At 40.2% G+C, this 21,177-nt stretch overlaps 1 protein-coding gene across 1 annotated transcript in view; it reads right to left on the reverse strand.

Annotated features, from left to right (window-relative positions):
- Positions 1-21,177, reverse strand: part of INADL (InaD-like (Drosophila)) — a 339,614-nt gene that overhangs the window by 12,034 nt on the left and 306,403 nt on the right. Inside the window, exons 31-37 of the mRNA XM_012639332.1 lie at positions 16,539-16,732; positions 13,206-13,353; positions 11,718-11,804; positions 8,012-8,126; positions 7,246-7,283; positions 3,069-3,191; positions 2,239-2,343 (exon numbers count right to left, since the gene is read on the reverse strand). Coding sequence (XP_012494786.1) covers positions 2,239-2,343; positions 3,069-3,191; positions 7,246-7,283; positions 8,012-8,126; positions 11,718-11,804; positions 13,206-13,353; positions 16,539-16,732 — 810 coding nt within the window. The remainder of the gene's footprint in view (positions 1-2,238; positions 2,344-3,068; positions 3,192-7,245; positions 7,284-8,011; positions 8,127-11,717; positions 11,805-13,205; positions 13,354-16,538; positions 16,733-21,177) is intronic.

A 21,177-nucleotide genomic window follows, 5' to 3' on the forward strand; every position in this document is an offset into this window, starting at 1 on the left:
CTGGCTAATTTTTTCTATTTTTAGTTGTTTGGCCAATTTCTTTCTATTTTAAGTAGAGAAGGGGTCTCACTCTTGCTCAGGCTGGTCTCGAACTCCTGAGTTCAAACGATCCACCCGCCTCGGCCTCCCAGAGTGCTAGGATTACAGGCGTGAGCCACCGCGCCTGGCCCCCATTAACCTTTTAACAGCACATATTAGAAAATAAAAAGACCAACTAATGTGATTAGTGCAAGAGAACATTTTGAAACCAGATGTCACTTTTCTTCTTAAAATACAGAAACAGGAAAAATAACTCTTTCAAAAATAACCATGGCAGTTTGGAAGGTACTTTTTAAATTTAGTTAATATCATACTTTGAAATTGTGTCTTGTTATTTCTTTGTGAAGATGGAGCTGAACAGACTATACCAGGGTGTGAAAATATCAATAATACCAGATTTTGCTAAGGGAAAGACTTTCGTCACAGTTATCATGTAGAGTAACATCTTCCTAAGCTCTGAATAGCCAATGGGCCACAGCTCTGAGATGGAAGAGCTGCACTTACTTACATCCTCTATGGGTCAGCAGACCTAACTCCTACCTCGAAGGACCATTGAGCACAGTAAACCATTTTAAAAAGCAAAGGATCTGCAGGTGTGGTGGGAGGAATGCGAGGTAACTATGTAAGCTTCCATTGAAAGTGAGGACAAGGAGTTGAGAGGAAGCAGATTCTAGGCCAATCCACATTGTGTTTTTGTTTGTGTTCAACAGAAACTCGAGGACCCAAATAATTTAATAATATTTGGCCTATCACATAAACTTCCTTGAAACTACCGACAGTATTTTCATGATCCCCTTCATACATGCTGAAAACCGTTTACCTTTTCAACGTCTGTTTTGGCACTTTGGACTTAGACCGCTGAGATATTAGAGTTAAACACCACAAATTGGTTCTCCCAAACGTAATGGTTTTTCAATTTGGACTTCTTATTTTAAGGCTAGAATTACCTGAGTGGCTGGCCAGCCCTCTCTCTAAGGCTGTGGTCCCCAATCCCTGGGCCACAGACCAGCACTGCTCCATGGCCTTTTAGGAACCAGGCCACATGGCAGGAGGTGAGCAGAGGGTGAGCCGGAGAAGCTTTGTCTGTAGTTACAGCCTCTCCCATTGCTCGGATTGCCGCATAAACTCTGCCTCCTAGCAGATCAGTGCGGTGGCATTAGATTCTCACAGGAGCGCGAACCCTACTGTAAACTGCGCACACGAGGAATCTAGGTTTTGTGCTCCTTATGAGAATCTAATGCCTGATAATCTGAGACGGAGCTGAAGCGGTGATGCTAGCACTGGGGAGTGGCTGCAAATACAGATTATCACTAGCAGAGAGGTTAGACTGCACGATAAATGTGATACACTTGAATCATCCTGAAACCATCCCCCCCCACTGCCATCCATGGAAAAAGTGTCTTCCATGAAACTGATCCCTGGTGCCAAAAAGGTTGGGGGGCTACTCTAAGGTAGTAAACGGTGGGTTTTATTCTTTTTACCTATAAGCCATTTTATACAACCTCTGCAGAAGTATGGTGATTACAAGCATACATTTTTGGGGAGACTTGTTAATGAAGCTCACTGCCAGTATGCTGCCTGGCAATCACTGTCTGGTATCAATCTCAGAGACATGTAAAATGCTGAAATATAAGCAGAGGTAATTAACAGCACACTTTGCTTTTACTTCCTGGTCTATTTCCCTGTCCTTCTGAACAATACTCTTGGGGACCACAGCTGATAAATAATTGTCTGCCTTGGTTGATGCCTACTATGCAGTGAGAATTTAACGGTGTTGCCAATCATCTGTGCTACAGGAAAAAGAGCACTGTATTTTTCTCTTCCTTTAAGGGGAGAGGAAGAAACAGCACTTGAGCAGTTCAGTAAGTCTTTGGGCATAAGAAAAGAAATCATTTTTCGTGCCTTGCAAACTTTGATTTACAAAAGAATGCTGGAAGCTAAAAGCCTTGTTGATTTATCACGTGAAGCAAAGAGTAATTTTTCTCCCCTTGTTATGCTTTCATATAATCATGCTCACTGCCTGTATGGGTGGCATTAAAGAATTTCTGAATAAAAATAATAATGTCTTGCTTTCAACCTTCATAATTCACATCAGCAAGCACCCCGCTGGGTGGCGATGCCTACTGCCAGTGACGCTCAATCTTTTCTGCACGCCACTTATCTGCCTGGTGCAGCTGCGTGCTCCATTGATCGCAATACCTGCAGGATAATGCGCCCGTAGGCGTTCTTCAGCAGATTAACCGCGTCCGCGTGAGACAGCCCATCTAAAGGTTGCCCATTAATGCTGACAATCCGATCTCCAACCTGGAGGTACAAAAGTGGCAGAAAATCACTATCATTAAGAAAAATTAAATTTGAGAAGAATGCTTAAAATTCTTTGTAAATCATATTTCCCATTTGCGGCTATTGTGAAGATTCTGTGTTTCTACTGTGTATGCATGTTCGAGAAGCATGAGGAATGTTTTTTGGCTTTCCCCACATATAGACCAATCAGAGAAACAAGAAGGGGGTCAGATTTGATTATTAAAAGGCACAGTAGGCCTCTTCTGTATTTCGGTAATGGTGGTGTTTCATACATCCATTCTCCAGTAATAGCAGGGTGTACAAATTAACTGTTCAATAAAGCTCTAATGAGGAAGCCAAATATTTTCTGCTTCATTTTTCTACCTAAGATGAAGGGGCAACAGGAAAAAAAATTGTAAAAATGTTGATTCTTTGGGTTCAGGGAAGACTCTCTCAGTTGAAAGTCATTTTGGGTGGAATGAGGTGCTTAAAAGGGTATGGAAAGGTTTGCAAAGGAGCTGCAATTTCTTCTTTTATTGAGAAGCTTTGATACAAACAATAATATTTTTATATGCCCAGGGACCTAATGAATTTCAGGTATAAAGTTTCTCTAATGCATCTTGCCCTCAGCATGGGTCTCTGATGGCTATTGGAATTCTAACTTTAAACAAGGTGCCTGTGGCTGCAACTTCCTCTCCCACCCCACCACATGCTGTTAGCACTTCAGTGCGTCCTCTCTTGTTTACTTTAAGCTTCTGTGTACGTGCAGCCACTCCGCTGGCCTGAATCATGGCAATAAATACAGGGATATCTCCTAAGGGACTTCCTTTTCCTCCAGCAATACTGATTCCAAGGGCATCACTGAGCTCCTAAAAAAGAAAGAAAACATAACGCTTATATATTTAATAAAGAGCCACAACCTGATTGTCCCCAGATAGTTGTTGAACAAAATCCCCCCACGATGCAGGAGGCCAGGATAACACAAGAGTCAAGCACAGGGCCTTTGGAGCCTGAAAGCCCTATATTTCGGCTCTAGCATTTAATTAGCTGTGGGTTCTTGGGGGAAGTTACTTAACTTTGTGAAAGTTGCCAGAATCAAAATGGAGTCTCTTGTGTTAAAAAAACAAAACAAAACCCTGACAAATAGAGCCAGGGAATGCTATGAAGAGAGGGTTCTCATGCTTGTGTGTCTGATAACAAAAACTATCACAAAAGACTGCAAAAACCATAATCTTGCATGAAGGCCATTGCAACCTTACACACACACACACACACACACACACACACACACACAAAACCCAAAAAAACTTCTGCAAGGCCATCCGTCCAGCAACTGCCTGGCCAACCTCGAACTGGTATCACCCTTATTATTGATCTTTGCTGCCAAAGATAATTATCCTAAAACAATTATGTAATATTCTTCATTTTTCCTTTAAAAATCTTTGTCTTCCTTTACTTCCCTGAATATGCACGTAGTTTACTATGGCACATGTATTCCCATTGGAATGCCCTAATTCTGAATAAACATCATTTTCTTCTAGAAAGCCTCTGTCCATTTGTTATTTAGGCTGAAAACCTCTTAGAGCCGCCATCTTGATGTGTAAAATGCAAAGAATACTATGTACCTCACAGTGTTGGTTTGAGGATTAAATGAGATGATACAGCACAGTCCCGGCCTAATGAAAAGGCTCAGTAAAAGGCAACAGGAGGAATAAATAAAGAAACAAAACACCCTATGCTACTGCTTAGTTTAGTGGCCAATTCTGACGCAGACTTGGCAAGTATGTTCTCATATGGTGTTTATGATTTAAACTGCCGCACGTACCATGCTCTTCTGGGTGTGAACACACTTGGCTCTAAAAGACTGCGTTAAAACAAAGGATCTGAGAGGACACTCACTGTAGTCACAACTGTTTGGAGAGAGAAGTAAAATGTGGCTGAGAATGTTCCCTAAGACGGACCCTGGTGAAAAGACCTGGCTCTAGTCCAGGTTTTCCCCATGCCTGATTCACTGGGTTCATATTTTAAAAATCACAAAAAGAAAAAAATGACAAGTTCCAGTTCTGGCAAGGTGGCATACACATATGGCAGCATCTCTCTCCTGCTGATTACGATTAAGAAGTCTTGTGAAAATGTAAAAAACAACTACCTGCGGCCTCAGAAGCATAAAGAAACAAAATAAAGTGCGGTGGAGAGTCAAAACGTGGAGAAACCACAACAGGGGGTAATTTCCCAGGTTTTTTTTTTTTCCTGGCGTGATTGTCCTGATGGTGATTCCCAGTCAAGGAGCTGGAAAGGTGGGGTGAACTGCTGAAATCCAGATGGAAACTATCTTTCTGCCTAGAGGAACTAGAGAAAAAAGCAGAAAGGAAGAAAGGAAGAAAACTAGAGTAAAGAGAACTGGAGAAAGGGGATCCCCTAATTCCATGTGTGAACCCACAGAACTCTCAGGCTCAATTCTAGGCTATGTCTGTGTAGGACAGACCCAAAGCAGCACAGCTCAAGTTTGGAGAACTGAACTGAGGTTTGAACCACCGCCCACAGCAGGTGAGCCAGAACTTGCAGTCTGAGCCTACTTGGGTTGACTGTCTGTTAAAGCATAAGCATCAACATTCTTCAGAGTCTAAACAACTACACAACATGACATTCATGAGGTCCAGAATAAAGTCCTAAACTACCCAGCAAGCATGCAGGGAATCAGGAAAATGTGACCAATTTTCTTCTTAAGTTCTTTAGACGGTTGAAAACAAAAATCATAGCACTGTTCAGTGGAGTTCTCGATTTATGTAGACACAAGCATATGACAACTGTGGCCTAAGTGTCAGCGGTGGCTGTGGTAAAGGGAAGTATACGGTTGCAAGGCCTCCACAGTTTACAGTGATCATTTAAAAATATACTCAGCTCAATGTAAATCAATTATATCTCAAGTTGAAAACGCAAAGAGAACAAAGTGACAACAGAAACCGTGTATGCAAGAACTTTAAAAACTTGTCTCATGTAAGTATGAGGAATTATTCCTATTAACATTATCATCAGTGCTGCCATGTCATACCTACGAGACAGAATAATGGCAATGCTGATCTCTCTGGTCACGGGTAGCTTAGATCCTGTTTTCAAAGGGTTCGTGTCTAACCTAAATTTTTGAATGCATCAATAATCAACCCTTGTGTGCAAAATGGCAAGATGTGTTTTATTACGGAGTTTCTGCTTGGACCGTGTGTGAGAGAACAGGGTTGGTAGGAGCAAGCCTTATTATAAAGGCCTGTAAAAACATGTAGTTGAAATGACTAAGGAAACATAAAATGATATTATTTTTAAGAGATCTTGGAATAAGGAGAAATTTATGCAATAATTTGGCTTTGTTTAAATGCATCATGATAATGTTTCCTTAATTTATCCACAATTATGTACGCTTTTGGTATATTTAACTTCCCCATGATAGGAACATCTGAGTTATCACTCTGGTGGAAAGATACTGGGAACAAATAAGGCAGATTTAGTCAAAGTTGTAGCCAATAGTAACAGATGCCACTTCCTAGGCATTCATGATCAAGTAGGTACTAAGTATATTACATGTATTACCTCATTTAATACACACAACAATATTTACCTTTGAAGTAAGTTAATGTTATCACCCCATTCTACAGACAAGAAAATCATGGTTGACTTGCTAAATATTATAGAGCTAATGTTATGGACTGAATTGTGTCCCCCTGAAATATACATGTTGAAGCCATAAGTACCAGTGCCTTGGAATGTGACTGTTTGAAGACAAGGCCTTTAAAATGAGGCCACTAGGGTGTGCCCTGATCCAATCTGACTGATGTCCTTATAAGAAGAGATCAGAAATAAGAGAGACCAGGAAAGATGAGAGACACAAGGATAAGGCCATGTGAGGTCACAGCAAGAAGGTGGCTATCTGCAAGCCAAGGAGAGAGGCCTCAGGAAAAACCAAACCTGCTGACACCTTAAATCTTGGAATTCCAGCCTCCAGAACTGTGAGAAAATAAATTTCTGTTGTTTGAGCCACCCAGCCTACAGTATTTTGTTATGGCAGCCCTAGCAAGAAGACAGCTAATAAATGGTAGAGTGCCTCCAACAAAGGATGACTGGACCCAGAGGGCTAAGCTATGCTGGATATTACTTGACTGCAGCTGAATGCTATGATTGCAACAGGGTCATAATTTTTTATTACTTCTGGAGACCCAAATTTATGATCAAAGCGATCAAAATAAAAGTCTACTTTCTAATATTCTAGATATTTGAAAACGAGGGTTTGACAAATTTATGAACTGAAAGGCATCTCACACAATCTTCTCAAAAGGGCAATTTAGCAACATGTATAAAAGCCATCAATAATAAGCATGGCTTTTAACCCAACAATTTCTTTCTTTGATTATTTTCCTGCTAACTTCTTCCTTCATACCAACAATTTCATTTCTAGGAATTCATCCTGAGGAAATTACCTGTGCTATTGGCAAAAGTGGAAATATAAAGAAGTCTTGCTATAAAAGATAGCAAAAATTGACAAATACGCTAATTGTTTAATAAGAGGAGGCTGGTTAAGAAAATTACAGCACATATGATGGAATACTATGTTATCATTAAAAAAATCATCCTTTATGCTGTCAAAAATACTTTAGTATGTTCTACACAATAATACTTTTTGTTCTGTCAAGAAAATACCCACATACACACACAAAATATAGTGGATGGGATTTGTCAAAAAATCCATAGTGGTCATCTGTGTGCTCTACTGTATTTGTCTAAGTCTATTTATTGATGTTACACAGACAACATTTTTACTTCAGTAATTGAAAGAGTGCATTAACAATCCAATAAAGTGTATTAAGTAGAAAATGTACATTTTATGCAAATCTAACAGAAACCAGACAAAAAAAAATAGCCAAATAACTGACTTACTCTGATTATCTCAACGGTCCTTGGCACCATGTCTGTGCCTATAAATAAAGAAACAACACAGTTGACTTTTTAAAATTAAGAGATCATATATTTAGGATATAATATCATTCCATGAAAATGGTACCATTTTCTAGGCCTTTCAAGAGAGGGACACTAAAGGAAAAAGGAATCACACCCTTTCTCAACATCCAGACTGGCAGCCAAGTCATCAGGGCCATGTCCTCTATTGTAAAGTGCTCTCTGTTTGAGATAGATGTGGCCATAATCGTGTGGTCTCACAAAAGTTGATGGACTGTGACAGCAGCTGCCTAGAACATGTGATTAAATGCTTGGAGGATGAGCCAGTTGTGCCTCATTGTACATTTTTCTACATTTATCAAAGATAACCCTCCACCCAAAAAAGACTTAAAAAGACCCCTTGCCCCACCCCCAATGGTATTCACACTTCCGACGTTCCAGTGACCAGGAATTTATTAACTTTCTCTTTGAAAAGAGTTTTACTTTATGATGCACTCCAGCTTTCTGCTTTTCTGTTTTTCATGTGATTTGTGTACATTAAAGGTACATTTCTAAAAAGGAATCCCTATAGCGCTCCTTCCTTCGGACCAGCCTTTCAGAACACTTGTGGCTTACGTGGCCAAGCTCAAAGATTCAAAAACATTCAAACTAAAGATGAAAAACTGTTTTATCAAATTGCTTAATTTTTTTCTTTTTTTTTGAATTTGGGTAACAGGATGGTTTTGCCGGGGGTGTGTCCACATAATACCTGAGTTCTTCTGGGCAGGATCTGAACCTCTTTTTGTGCCGACCAGGTTTTGCAGGCCGGCGACGACAGGGGCGAGGGAGGGACGGCAGCTGCTGTGTGTGCTGTGCTGACTCCCCTGGAAAAAAAAAAAAAGACCCCAGCGGTCACTTGCGTGCAGACACTGACTTGGCCCTACAATTTCATCCTCCTCATTGGTATGTCAATTACTGAGGTCACCATAACCAACTCACAGAAAATCCTGAAGAGGCCAAGAAAGAAAACAAAAATCACCCACACTTATTCTCTCACCGCCCCAGACCAATCCCAGTTAAGTGTTTGCTCCACTGTTTTCTCCATTACGTATGCTTTTATATACAGTTGCAATCATTGAGGTAGAGAACATACAATCATTTGAGCTGTCCTTGCTCCACATAAAATCACAAACATTTTCCTATGTTGCTACATAGTGTTTATATACAGTTAGCTGATGGGCGCTATGTGTCATTTGGGGTTATGGTCAACATGTGTTCCCTTATTACCTAAAGTGTCTTGTATATTTTGCTCAAACAAGTATAATAAAACCTTATTAACAGAACCTTGACCAAACAAAACCTTCAATTGTAGGAGAAACCAGCAAATATCAAGGGAAAAAGGCTTTTTCAGTGATAACATTTTTTTTCCTTAAAGATTTTGCTAGAGTCAGTAATAATTTAGTCCAATCTGCTATCCCTCCATTACCTGTCCTTTTATTCATTTAAATAAATAGCTGAGGTCTATAGCGGGTGGTCATTTATGGCTAGTGGCTATTCAATGAAAATAGTATACATAGTGAAGGCCCTTTCTAACACAGACAATATAGCCAACAATGAATAATTTTTCTACCAAATTATTAAGCCTATGCCTAACTGCATATCAAAATTTTAAGCTAAGCCTAAGATTATTATTATTAGTTGATAAATCATAACTTGGTCCATTTCCTTAACTATGATATAAGTTGTTTAATATTTTAAATATGAAAAATTTCAAATATACAGAAAAGTTGAAAGAATTATATACACTAGATACCCATATATACACCACCTAGATTCCAGTCAATATTTTGCTACATTTTATCACACATCCATTCATCTATTCATCACTCAATTCATCTTTTTTTTTTTTTAAGATTCATTTCAAAGTAAGTTTCAGGTATCAGCATACTTCACAGTGGATATATATATTTAAAGGAGTGTTTTTACAGTTTTCTTGAAAGGATATAATTTAAATAAATGCTACTACAATAGATAACTACTCAGACTTGAGAAAGTATAGCATATTATAACTTTTGCCTAAAAAAAAAAAATCACAGAATAATGTGTTTGCTGAGGCCTTTGTAAACACGGCCTTTGCCTGGCTGAGGAAAAGATTCCTCAAGTGTTTTTTCCAATACACATTTTCCTCTGCAGAGTAGAGATACTTATTCCTGGTTGGGGGGAAAAGCCGTTATAAAAGAAGAGGCTTGTTGGCCCCCAGGCTAGAAATTCTCTCTTAATGAACGCACTTCCTATGAATTCAGTCAATAAGTTATAATCTCCTTAGCCCTCAAAAGAAGGCACTGATCTCCCTATCTGGTAACTACCAGAAGCAAATCTGTGTCCCTACAGAGTCCTGACCTCTCTAAATAGGTCTGATGTGAAGATGTTGGCAATGGAATCTTCCTTTTGTCCACCAGGGTCAGGGTCTTCAACTCATGATGGTGGAAGACACCCTTTTTAAATTTTTATTACAGTCAGCTACCAGTCTTCTTCTAATTAGCCAAACAGGGCAAACTCTCATGTCATCTCAGCCATAATTTTAAGGACAAGTGGACGATAAATATATTTACGATTTTTTAATTGAATTAAACTTCTACCCTCTGAAATAAAAATTCTGTGCAAGGAGGTTAAAGTATTTGATAATTTGTTCCAGGTTTCCAAAATATGATGCTCACATTCATATATCAGACAAATGGTTATGATGGGGTTTTTTTTCTTTTCGGACATTTAATGATACGGCTTCTAAACTTGCTAGCTCTGTATTTAACCTGAGTGTGAACTTTATCAATCACGAAGACTCTCACATATATTCGACTGTATACATGAAACACAATCATGAAGATGCTCAGGAAGGACAGAAACCCACCGCTCTATCTGGCAGTCTGAACTCTTCCTGAAACACACAAACTACTGTCACCCCTCTGTGCCTTTGTGTATGCTACTCTCTGTCAGAGATGCCTTCTCCTTTTCCCCAGACCTCTTTCGGAGACCCAGTGGAACCTCCTCTGCACAGCTCTCTCATACTCTGACAGCTCTCTCATACTCATCCTGCATTCTAATCTCCCGTGTACAACGAGGCTTTAAGGAAATCATTCAACAAACACAAGTCTTCCATTAAGGAGAAGCCATGTGTTAAGCCTGGGATGGGGAGGATAAAGTATAAAAATACCACTTACAAAGGGGAAGAAGACATCTGCTGCTACCTTAACCTCAGATACCTCCTCCCCAGGCCCCTCCTGATCCCTGAGAAAAAGCCTAGAAATCACTTTGAGTATAGAACAACCCTTCTCTAGAGGGGCCTTCAAACTGCATCTTCAGTTCCCACTGTCGATACAAGTCTGGTCAGAATCATCACTAACTGTTCACTCGTGGAATCTGACAGCAGCAGCGTCTTAGGCCTTTGCTGCCCATTATATTATATGACCCAGAAATGCACACACAAAAAAATTCCAAACTTAACATGGTATTTATTGGGTTTGATTGCTCTGAAGATTCCCTAAGACAAGCCAGCTAGTCTGAAATCCTATTTGAACAACAGTATTTTTCCTCACTCATTTTCTAACACCAATGACGCAAAAGACGCAACTAATACCGTGCGACTAGGTGCAGCGAGACATACCTACGTGCTAACCACAAAATCAGAGCATCTTCTCAACAAAGGCCTTCGAGAGCCTTTAAGTCTAAGGCAACCAGGGAGGACTTAAAGTTGTCTTTTTAACCTCAAAACAAAGACCTATCCATAACCCAAAGAAGAGAATAAGGAGTCACGTGCGAGTTTCTGTACTTTCATTGTGTACCAAATAGGACTAAACACATAGTCTACTACCTTGATTTTGTCAGCCATTACAATGGAAAAAATACAGTGAAATATCCTTTCTTAAAAAAAAAAGTAGCACTTACATCAGCCTTGCAAATAAACATAAGATGTTTGCTAACCCACAAAATATCACCCACCGAGGCCTCTCTCCCACAGGAGAAACCCCCACACTTCGTTCTCCTAGGAATACACCATTAACTGCCCTCAGCATGTGTGAGTGGCTAGTCACAAGTTAACTTTATAGCAATATTTAATTGAATGAATAGAACAATGTTGTGCTAATGAGGGTCAAATTGCCACCAGATGTTGCCTGTTTTTTTTTTTTTTTAAATAAACACAGCTGTGGACATGCACACATAGGCAATATAGAACTAATAGAAGAGAAAAGGGGTTCTAGGAAAACATTTGCAGGCAATATAGGAGAGAAAAATCTAGGTATTAATGAATTTCTATCCCACCTTTCTTTTTATTTCAAACACATGAAAATACACTGAACTTGGTGCTATGAATATGCTACATATGAGACATTGTTTCCAAACACTCATTTATCAAATGGGGAACTTTCTCCCAATGGGGGCAGAGGAGTGAGTCGGTCTGACGGGAAGCCATCAACCACCTGACTGTTCTGTGATGTCTTCCTTGCCGAGGTCCACGAACCAGCTCGGAGTCTTCCGATCTCTAGCTGCACAAGACCCTGTGCACACTTGGGAAGGCAAGAACAGAATAGAAATGAAAAGCAGTAGCATGTATGTTCTAGAATATCATAGCAGAGCCTCCACTCATCTCTGCAGCTGTGAATTATAAAAGCACCAGGCAAAAAGGAAAGTCAGTAATCCAACAGCCAAACAAAACACAATAATTTAAAAACTCAACAGCATTCATCTCATGACTTCTTTAAATGTGTTAAAAGGATGAGATTTCAATTCCCCTCTTTTCTCTTCCTTCCCTCTTCTGATGAAAGTATTCATGAACAGCAAAATAATGAAGAAAAAGTGGTGAAGAGGACAGAAACATCAAATGTGCAGATAATCTACAAATACATATCTTCTCTTGGGTAATAACTGATAGTTGACTTTATCAGGAAATCAGAATTTTAAAGTGAAACAAAATTTGCCTTTGCAAAAGCTTCCACGGCTATTTCTGAAACACAGAATAAAATGATGTACCTGGTTATAGTTGAATAAAAATTATTAATCGGTTTCTTCCAAGGGAAGTAAGGTCCATGTGGCAGACACTTGGGAGCGAATTTTGAATCTTAACATCTCTACAACTCAGTGAGAAATGGCTTGGGCAGTGGAAAAACCACTCAAGCAGAGCTTTGTGATCTTGGGCATGTCATTCTTTTAATTAATTATTATTATTTTTTGAAACACAGTCTCACTTTGTTGCCTAGGCTGGAGTGTAGTGGTGTGATCATAGCTCATTGCAGTCTTGAAGTTCTGGGCTTAAGCGATCCTCCCACCTCGATTTCTCAAGTAGCTAGGACTGTAGGTGCACGTCACTGCACCTGGTAAAATTTTTAATTTTTATGTTTGTGGAGATAGGATCTCACTGTGTTGGCCAGGCTGGTCTGAAACTCCTGACCTCAAATGATCCTCCCACCTCAGCCTCCCAAAGTGCTGACATTCAGGTGTGAGCCACTGTGCCCAGCCTTATTCTACTTTCTAAACTTCATTTGTAAAATGAAGGAATTGGTCTAGATAAGCTTTACCATTCCCTCAAGTAATAAAAGCTAGAACTGACAAATTCACAATCACATGTTCCCTGACATAGCCCTGGAGGGAGGAGGATGAATTCTGGGACTCTAGGAGAGCCCATCCCGTCAAATGCACGTAGAGGGCAATCATGGGTACTTGGAATTCTCACAACTATGAAAAACTAGCTTGGAAATCCCAAAGCGGGTTCCCTTCAATTCTGTTAGTCAATATAACAGAGCTTTTCTTTTAAAACTATTCCTGATCACTTAAAATAATCAAAGATTAGATTTCTAGTAAAAATCAGAGTCAGTATAAAATCCAGCCCATTTTATAATCAAGCTAGATGGGAACAGTTCCCACTGGACTTTAGTTGTGCCAGCTGGGCAGGAAGCAGCCTAGCAACTCACCTTGAGGATGGCGGCCACTGTCTCCTGTGAGGCATTTCTCATGTCCTCCCCATTCACAGATAAGATTTGATCTCCCTGAATCAACCTTCCATCCAGGTCTGCAGCTCCGCCTTTCACAATGTCAGAAATAAATACTCCGCTTCCATTTCTGTCAAAACCATACAACAGTGGGGTATTGGCACAACCAAGTATTTCCATGCATAACACACATGTGTGTTTGTGATTGGATACATACACTCCTTTTTTCCTCCAGTTTTGTTTTCTTTAACTTTGCTTTGATGATTGGTTTTTATTAGCACTTGGAGCCTCTTCATTTTTTTTTTTTTTTTTGAGACAGAGTCTCACTCTTTTGCCTGGGCTAGAGTGCCGTGGCATCAGCCTTGCTCACAGCAACCTCGAACTCCTGGGCTGAAGAAATCCTCCTGCCTCAGCCTCCCAAGTAGCTGGGACTACAGGCATGCGCTGCCATGCCCGGCTAATTATTTTCTATATAATTTTAGTTGTACAGCTAATTTCTTTCTATTTTTTTAGTAGAGACAGGGGTCTCGCTCTTGCTCAGGCTGGTCTCGAACTCCTGAGCTCAAATGATCCACCCGCCTCAGTCTCCCAGAGTGCTAGGATTATAGGCATGAGCCACTGCACCCGGCCCTCTTCATTTTTTTTTTATGGCTACATACTATTCTATGATGTTCCATGATTTCACTTATCAGTAACCTATTGATGGACATATAGGTTATTTCCATTCTTTAGCTATTGCAAACAATGTGCAGTGAATATCTGCATGTATATCTTTAAGAGAAATTCCCAGTGGTAGAATTGTTAGTCAAAGAGAATTGTGAATTTAGAGAGCTAATACATTGGATCCTTTGCAATGGAAGTTTCTGTGCTAAGGAATGTGAATGTTCCTTTCAAACTTAACCTGAAATACTGGTGCTGTATGAAAACCATTTCCTCAATCCACTAAATGATAATAAAGGAAAATCCATTAGTCTAAATGAAGTCTTCCCAGGCATACACATGTGCCAAAACGAGAAAGCAAACTTCGACCCTGGCTCTGTTAGTTGCTCTGCACCCAGATGTGCACTGATTTTGTTTAGAAATGTAGGAAACTCGGCTTTTTTAGAAATATAGGAAACTCGGCATTTTCAGAGCGATGGTTTTATGGTGCTGAAGTAAAAATATCAGATCATGACAGCACAATGCTTGGTACAAAATCAGTACTCAGAAACGGCGGCTAATACTTTAATTTCAATAACAACAGACTGCTGCACAAGAGCACTAGGCTAGTCACCAGAGGTCTGTGAGGGCACAAAACATAACAGATGTAAAACCAACTTGACCCAAGCCCCTTTGTCTTGTCACATGTGGACGATTTATCTTTGTGTTAAAACGGTACATGGGCATACCTCCTTTTATTATGCTTCACTTCATTGCACTTCGCAAACACTGTGTTTTTTACAAATCAAAGGTCTGTGGCAACCCTGTGCTGAGCTAGCCTACGGAGCCATTTTTCCAACAGCATGTGCTCACTTCGTGTCTCTGTCTCACATTTTGATAATCATTGTAATATTTCAAACTTTTTTGTCATTAATATATGTTATGGAGATCTGTGATCAGTGATCTTTGATGTTACTAACGTAATTGTTTTGGAGTGTTGCAAACTGAACCCACAAGAGACATCAAACTTAATGAATAAATGTTGTATGTGTTTTAAGCCCATATTGGCCATATTGGGGTACCACCTGGAAATCCTACAGCCCCGTTAGAATAAATACATACTAGATACCTAAAGCCAGTAAACCATGGAAGCTAGACTTACAGTTCAAGATATTACTTACCTTTCTAATTCACTGCAAGAGAAATTTACTAATATCATCCTGGAACAAATACTGTAATTCTCATTACATGGGATGTAATTCTCATCCCATGGGTAAGCAGTACAGACTTCAAAAGGGCAGTCTAGCCACAGGATCTATATACCTACATTTTTGGTGCAAACTATTATTTTTGAAACACCTTTCTTTTTTTCCTTTTATGAGAAATGGGGTCTTGCTATGTTGCCCAGGAGGCTGAAGTACAGTGGCTATTCACAGACCTTATCATACAGAACTCCTGGCCTCGAGTGATCCCCCCACTTCAGCCGACCAATTAGTTGCGACAACAGGCACATACTACCATGTTCAGCAGGACATCTTTTTTTATATACTAAACTTGAATTTTTTTTTTATATTTCAGGGTATTATGAGGGTACAAACATTATGGTTACACTTTATGTCTTTGCCTCACCCAAGCGAGGGTTAAAGGCATGCCCTTTCCCCCTACAATGCTCCCTGTGTCCTTTAGTTGTGGGTTTACCACCCCCCACCCATTCCCTTAATCCCTGGAGAGTATTACTGCCGTGTGATCACCCTAGTGTTGATCAGTTAGTACCAATTTGATGGCGAGTACAAGTGGATCCCGTTCTTCTGCTCTTGTGGTGCCTCACTTTGGATAATGGACTTAAGTTTAATCCAGGAAAGTATAAGAGGTGCTAGATCACTGTCGTTTCTTATGATTGAGTAATATTCCATTGTAAACATATACCAAATTTTAATAATCCACTCACGGATTGACGGGCACTTGGGTTGTTTCCACATCCTTGCAATAGTGAATTGTGTTGCCATAAACATTCGGGTGCAGATGTCTTTATCATAGAATGTTTTGTGCTCTTTTGGGTAGATGTCTAATAGTGCTATTGCTGGATCGAATGATATTTCTATTTTTAGCTCTTGGAGGTATCTCCAAATTCTTTTCCACAGAGGTTGCACTAATTTGCTGTCCCACCAGCAGCGTAAGAGTGTTCCTCAGCAGGACATCTTTCTTAATAGAAAACTACTGTCATGAAGAATTTATGTTTATCTCTTAACCATGTCTACTCAACTAGTTTTAACATAGTATGAAGTTAACATGGTATTCCACGCAGGAGCAATTTTTTTTAACCCAACATTGTATAAATCTACCTCTTGATATTAGCTGTTTCTTAAGTAGGGTTGCCTTAATTCACCTCTGCAAACCTCAGATCTACTAGGTAATTCTGCTAGTTGAAAGAACCTTGCTAGCCGTTCTCACTCTGTAAGGAAATATAATGGCCTGGGTTGATTGGGCTTGGAGTTCTATCATGATATGACAAGTTTTTTCATAACACCTTGCTCAGAAATATTACCTATGTTGTTGAAATATTCATAATATCTTAGTTTTAGCAATCCCATCATTAGTTTACATTAGGCTTTATCTTTCAGTGTCCCCAGAACTCTGAAGGAAAAGGCAGATCTTGACTCGCACAGCATGTCTTACCGTTTCCCGACGATGCTGAGGCCCAGCCCTCGGCCGGCTTTCTTCTGCAGATCCACAGGGAAAATCTCCAAGTTTTCCTCGTCCCTGTAGTGTGCCTCGTCTCTATACACCACCAGCCGCACCTGCTGGGGGGTCTGCCTCAGAGCTGTGATGGCTTCTTCGTGGCTGGAGCTCCTCAGGTCAATCCCATTAACCTAGAACAATGGGTGTCTGACATGGGCTACCACGGCAGGGCCTCCGCCTGCTCTGTCTGCTTGAACTCCTCGAACCAACCAGTAAAGAATCTCCAGAAATTTCCAGCCATTCCCAAAGCATACAGGTGGTGACCACTGGAAGTACAAGCTGCTTCAAATACAAAGGAGGTGACCCTTTCAATCCCTCACCCACATAAGCACAGAGGGTGGATTAGTACACATGACGATGAAATTTCATAGCTATGAACTTTACCGTGGCATCGATGGAGAGAGCACGAGCACACAAGGGAGCGTGCCGGGAACTAACTAGCTCATTGAATTGACATCAAAGGGAGAGAAATATTAGTGTTTGGTCAGCATTTTTACCCTTAGTTGCTTATTGGATTGGACACCCTCACTCTTAACTGCTCACATCACAACTACTTCAGAACAGGCCCAGAAGGAAACGAGGGACTAGTATTTCCGACAGTGTCAAAGACCCTCTAAAGTCTCCTCATTTGAATCTGGATCCGAGTGAGCACAGACAGGACCATGCATCAGACAGCAATGTACTGAGTAAGGCTGCGGCTCTGATTCTGGCAAGCCAGGTAATTCGGGCAAGTCACGCATCCTCTCTGGGCATCTGTTTCCTCTCCTGTTAAATGGAGACCACAGCCAACACATTTTTTACTTAAGTACTTCTATAGTGCTTGTGTGCTGGCCCTTTAGGATTATTTACTCATTTAATCCCTATGCAAACTCTCCGAAATAGATACTGTTATTATTACCATTTGTAGGTGAGGAAACTGAGGCATGGCCAGGTTAAGGGACTCGGCCAAGGTCACATAGCTGGCAGGTAGAGGAGCCAAGGTTTAAACCCAGACAATCTTTCTGCCCGGAGTCCCTGTTCCACGCGGCCTCGCAATGTGCTCTTACAGTGGGTCACTGGATCCCCCTGCCACAAAGTCAAGTACTGATGTTGGTTACCAGGGAGAAATTAAGGAGCAGAGTAGCCGTGGACTCAAAGGAAGGGAGTCAGGCTCATTCTCTCAAAGTCACAGCTGAGAAAAGAGCCAAAATAACGGGAAGGATGGGCCGAGGCCACAGCCAGGCAGAGGGCTGAACGGATGAGACCCCCATGATGTCGGTGCCACTCCTTCTAGTCCGGCCTTGGAGGGCCAAGCCCGTCTCTGAACCTTTGTTCCTTCATCAGTGCAAGGCTTTTCCAATGTTACCGTTTGAAAGATGAAGCATCCGCGGCACAAAGAACAGTTATAGAGAAAAGAGAAAAGAATGAACCCTCCATAGAGAAGGTGGCTTCTGAGCTGTTATTTAAAGCCGATTATATGAGCTACGAAAATGTTTAAAAGCCTAATTTTCAAGTTCCTTTTCTCCTGTATGTCTTGGTGGCTGTGTACTTAGATGAACTAATCCAGAATAACAGTGGTTAAGAACATGGGTTTTGGATAAAGATGGACTTTAGTTCAAGTGCTGATTCCAGCTTACTGGCTATGTGACACTCTGTGTAAATTACTTATGCCAAGCTTCCGCTATGTCATCTGTGAATTAGAGACAATAATAATAATTTCTACTTAGTGTTGTAAAGATTAAATGGAATAAACAGCCTGAAGCATTTGACACAGGGCTTGGCACAAAGTTATATCCAACATAAGTGAGAAGTTGTTATTTTACAAGGAATCGAAGTAACTGCGGCCAGGGCTGTTTTCCTCCCAGCATGATCACTGTTACATTAGGCTTATGCAGGTTTGTGAATTAAACCCACAGAACAAAGGGGAAAGCAATATTTCCAGGAAATGTGGTCCGAGCTGATTATTTTCCTGTATTCCAATAGATGGCACACAAGACCACTTCTGTTGCTCAATTCAAAAAACAAAAAAAAGGTTACCTCCATGGATTGAAGGTAAACTTTCTAAGTTTCTAAATACCTTTTCAAAGGCCTTAACAAATATACTTTTAATTAAAAGCACTGTCATTAAGCTCTAATATTACTAAAGCAGTTTCTACTAAATTCCACCATTAAGGTGTCTGCTCAGATCAAAGTGATCTAAGTTCACAGTTTCCATTTGCTCCTCTGCTTATCAAGGCCTCACTGAATGTGCCAATGAGAGAAGCATCGCTGTGTGGCTAGAATGCTGTGCAGTGAGGGATTGCGTGAAGTGCCTTCTAGAAGCACTGGATGCATTATTTATAACACTGATTAGAGAGGAGGAGGGTGGAAAAGCAGGGCTCCCTATTTGAGCAAAAGGGCCATAGGAAGCCCCGGCTGTTAATGGGAGTGCATGGCACCCTGAAAGGACAGCCATGTGGGGAAATGGGTGAACCAGGGCTTGAGAAGGAATGGGTAACTGAGCTAGGGCGGCAGGTCCTCATTGTTTTATTCCACCAGGAAAACCAGGCTTTCACTCTCCACTCTTTTTGCTCCCACTTGCATCGAAATAGAAAGGGATAATGGCAGTTTGGGTAGGACAAGAGGAGGGACTGGCCTAAAAGGAAAACCAGAAAGAAGACATAGTCTGTGCTCATCATAGAATCATAAATTCTATCATGCCCAAACATTATTAGGCTATATCCTTGGAGGCAAAATCTGGCTTGTCTTAATTTTAACACGGGGATAGTATGAAAACCATGGAAGGCAGCTTGCAGAATGCAGAAGACTTTCCTGAGTGGAAAGGCCATCGTTTGGAAAAGCACTGATATAGGGTCACCTGGTTTCACGGTCTCAAAATATTCCACCAAAGCTGGCCTGTCTTCTCCAGGAAACCTGCAGGCCACAGGCCGATTCTGCATCGTTACGCATTCGTACTCACCAGCCCCAACCAGAACCAGTCCCGATGCAGAATCTAAAGCTGCTTAGAAAAGGAACATGTTACGTGACCAAACTGATAACTGCATTTCTCAACTGAACACGTGTTATACTCTTATGCACTAGATCCTGTCTGAAGTGAGAGAGGAGCTTATACTGGCCATCTTTCACGAGAAGTACAGTCCATCCATCCTGCCTGGATAATATAATTCTGCCACATGTCAGCAAACGGTTAACTTGATCTTTTAAATTCTCCTTCCGCTTAAAACAAATTTGCTTCTTTGTGTTCATCCTGAGTGTTCACTTGTGCATGAATATACTTTATAGAAGAGAGCAGCTACAAAGGTTCTAGCTGATAAAAATAGAGATAGTTTTAAAAAAAATCTTTATTGAGGTATAATTGATATAAAATAAACTGCACATATTTAAAGGTTACAATTTGATAGGTTTTAACATATGTGTATTTATACCTATGAAGCCATCACCACACTCAAGATAATGAACATACTAGATTGAGTTTCAAGTGAAAATTATAATTTGTGGACTTATAATTCATATAAGAATCAAGGCATATATGCATCTGAATTATTTTTAATATTTAATCTATTCATCTTAAGAAGACAATTAAAATAATACCAATTAATTAGAAAATCTAGGGAGGAAAAAACAAAAACCCCAAACTCCTGACCACTAAAAAACTGTGTTGTGCTAACACAGTCAAGCCAATTCCCAAAGAGGCCTAGCTTATTTTTCTAACCTCATACACTTGTACGTTAATGAACCTACTGGGACTGTGTCCTAATCCAATGACGAAGCACAGTAAAGGCCTGCAGAGAAACCCTGTAATTTGGTCTGATTTTAATTTGCAGTCAGCCTGGCCTCTCCTTTAACTCCTTCTCACCTATGTTTCCTGCTCCTAATTATATCTCTGGTTTCATCTTGGGAGGCAGAAATGAACCACCAAGGGGATAAATAAAATTCTGTGATGTCATTCATAATGTGCTATATTAAAGTTGCAAAGCAAAAATGCATATGCCCACCATAAAATTCTAACTATTCAATTAAATTCATGCAATGAAATAAATAAATGTTGCCTAAAGGTTTCACACCATCGAGAAAGCTCTTTAGTTCTGCCTACCAGCACGCAGGGCATTGGCTTCCCATTCACCCGCTCCTGAGCTGAGACATTGCCTGCTTTGGTACTTTTTCAAAGGCTTTAACAACTTTGCTAAATGAGAGTCAATTTGAAAAAGTTAGGCATTTCAATTTTTAATAAGTAACACATACCACCTAAAGGGAGAAGATTCCACATTTTTATCAACTTGAAAACACTGGTGGCAAGGCATGGACCACCATTTGACATAAAGACTTTTTAGGATTAAGAAAATAATATTTAACCTGCAAGGTCTTTAAAATATCAGGTGTATATGTTTATGTATGTGTGTCTGTACATAAGTGGTTTTAGGAGGGAATTTAGTAAGGCAAAAAATAAATCAAATCACAGCATTATATAGTCTCATTTGATATTAAAATTATAGAACTATAAGCTGTATTTTCCCTTTTAATTAAAAGAGGCATTCGCAGACAGATGTAGATTGATAATCTGTCATGATTCTACACCAGCAAATTGTTCAATGTACAT

The sequence above is a fragment of the Propithecus coquereli genome, unplaced genomic scaffold (genome assembly GCF_000956105.1).
Source record: "Propithecus coquereli isolate 6110/MARCELLA unplaced genomic scaffold, Pcoq_1.0 Scaffold14, whole genome shotgun sequence".
NCBI classification, from domain to species: domain Eukaryota; kingdom Metazoa; phylum Chordata; class Mammalia; order Primates; family Indriidae; genus Propithecus; species Propithecus coquereli.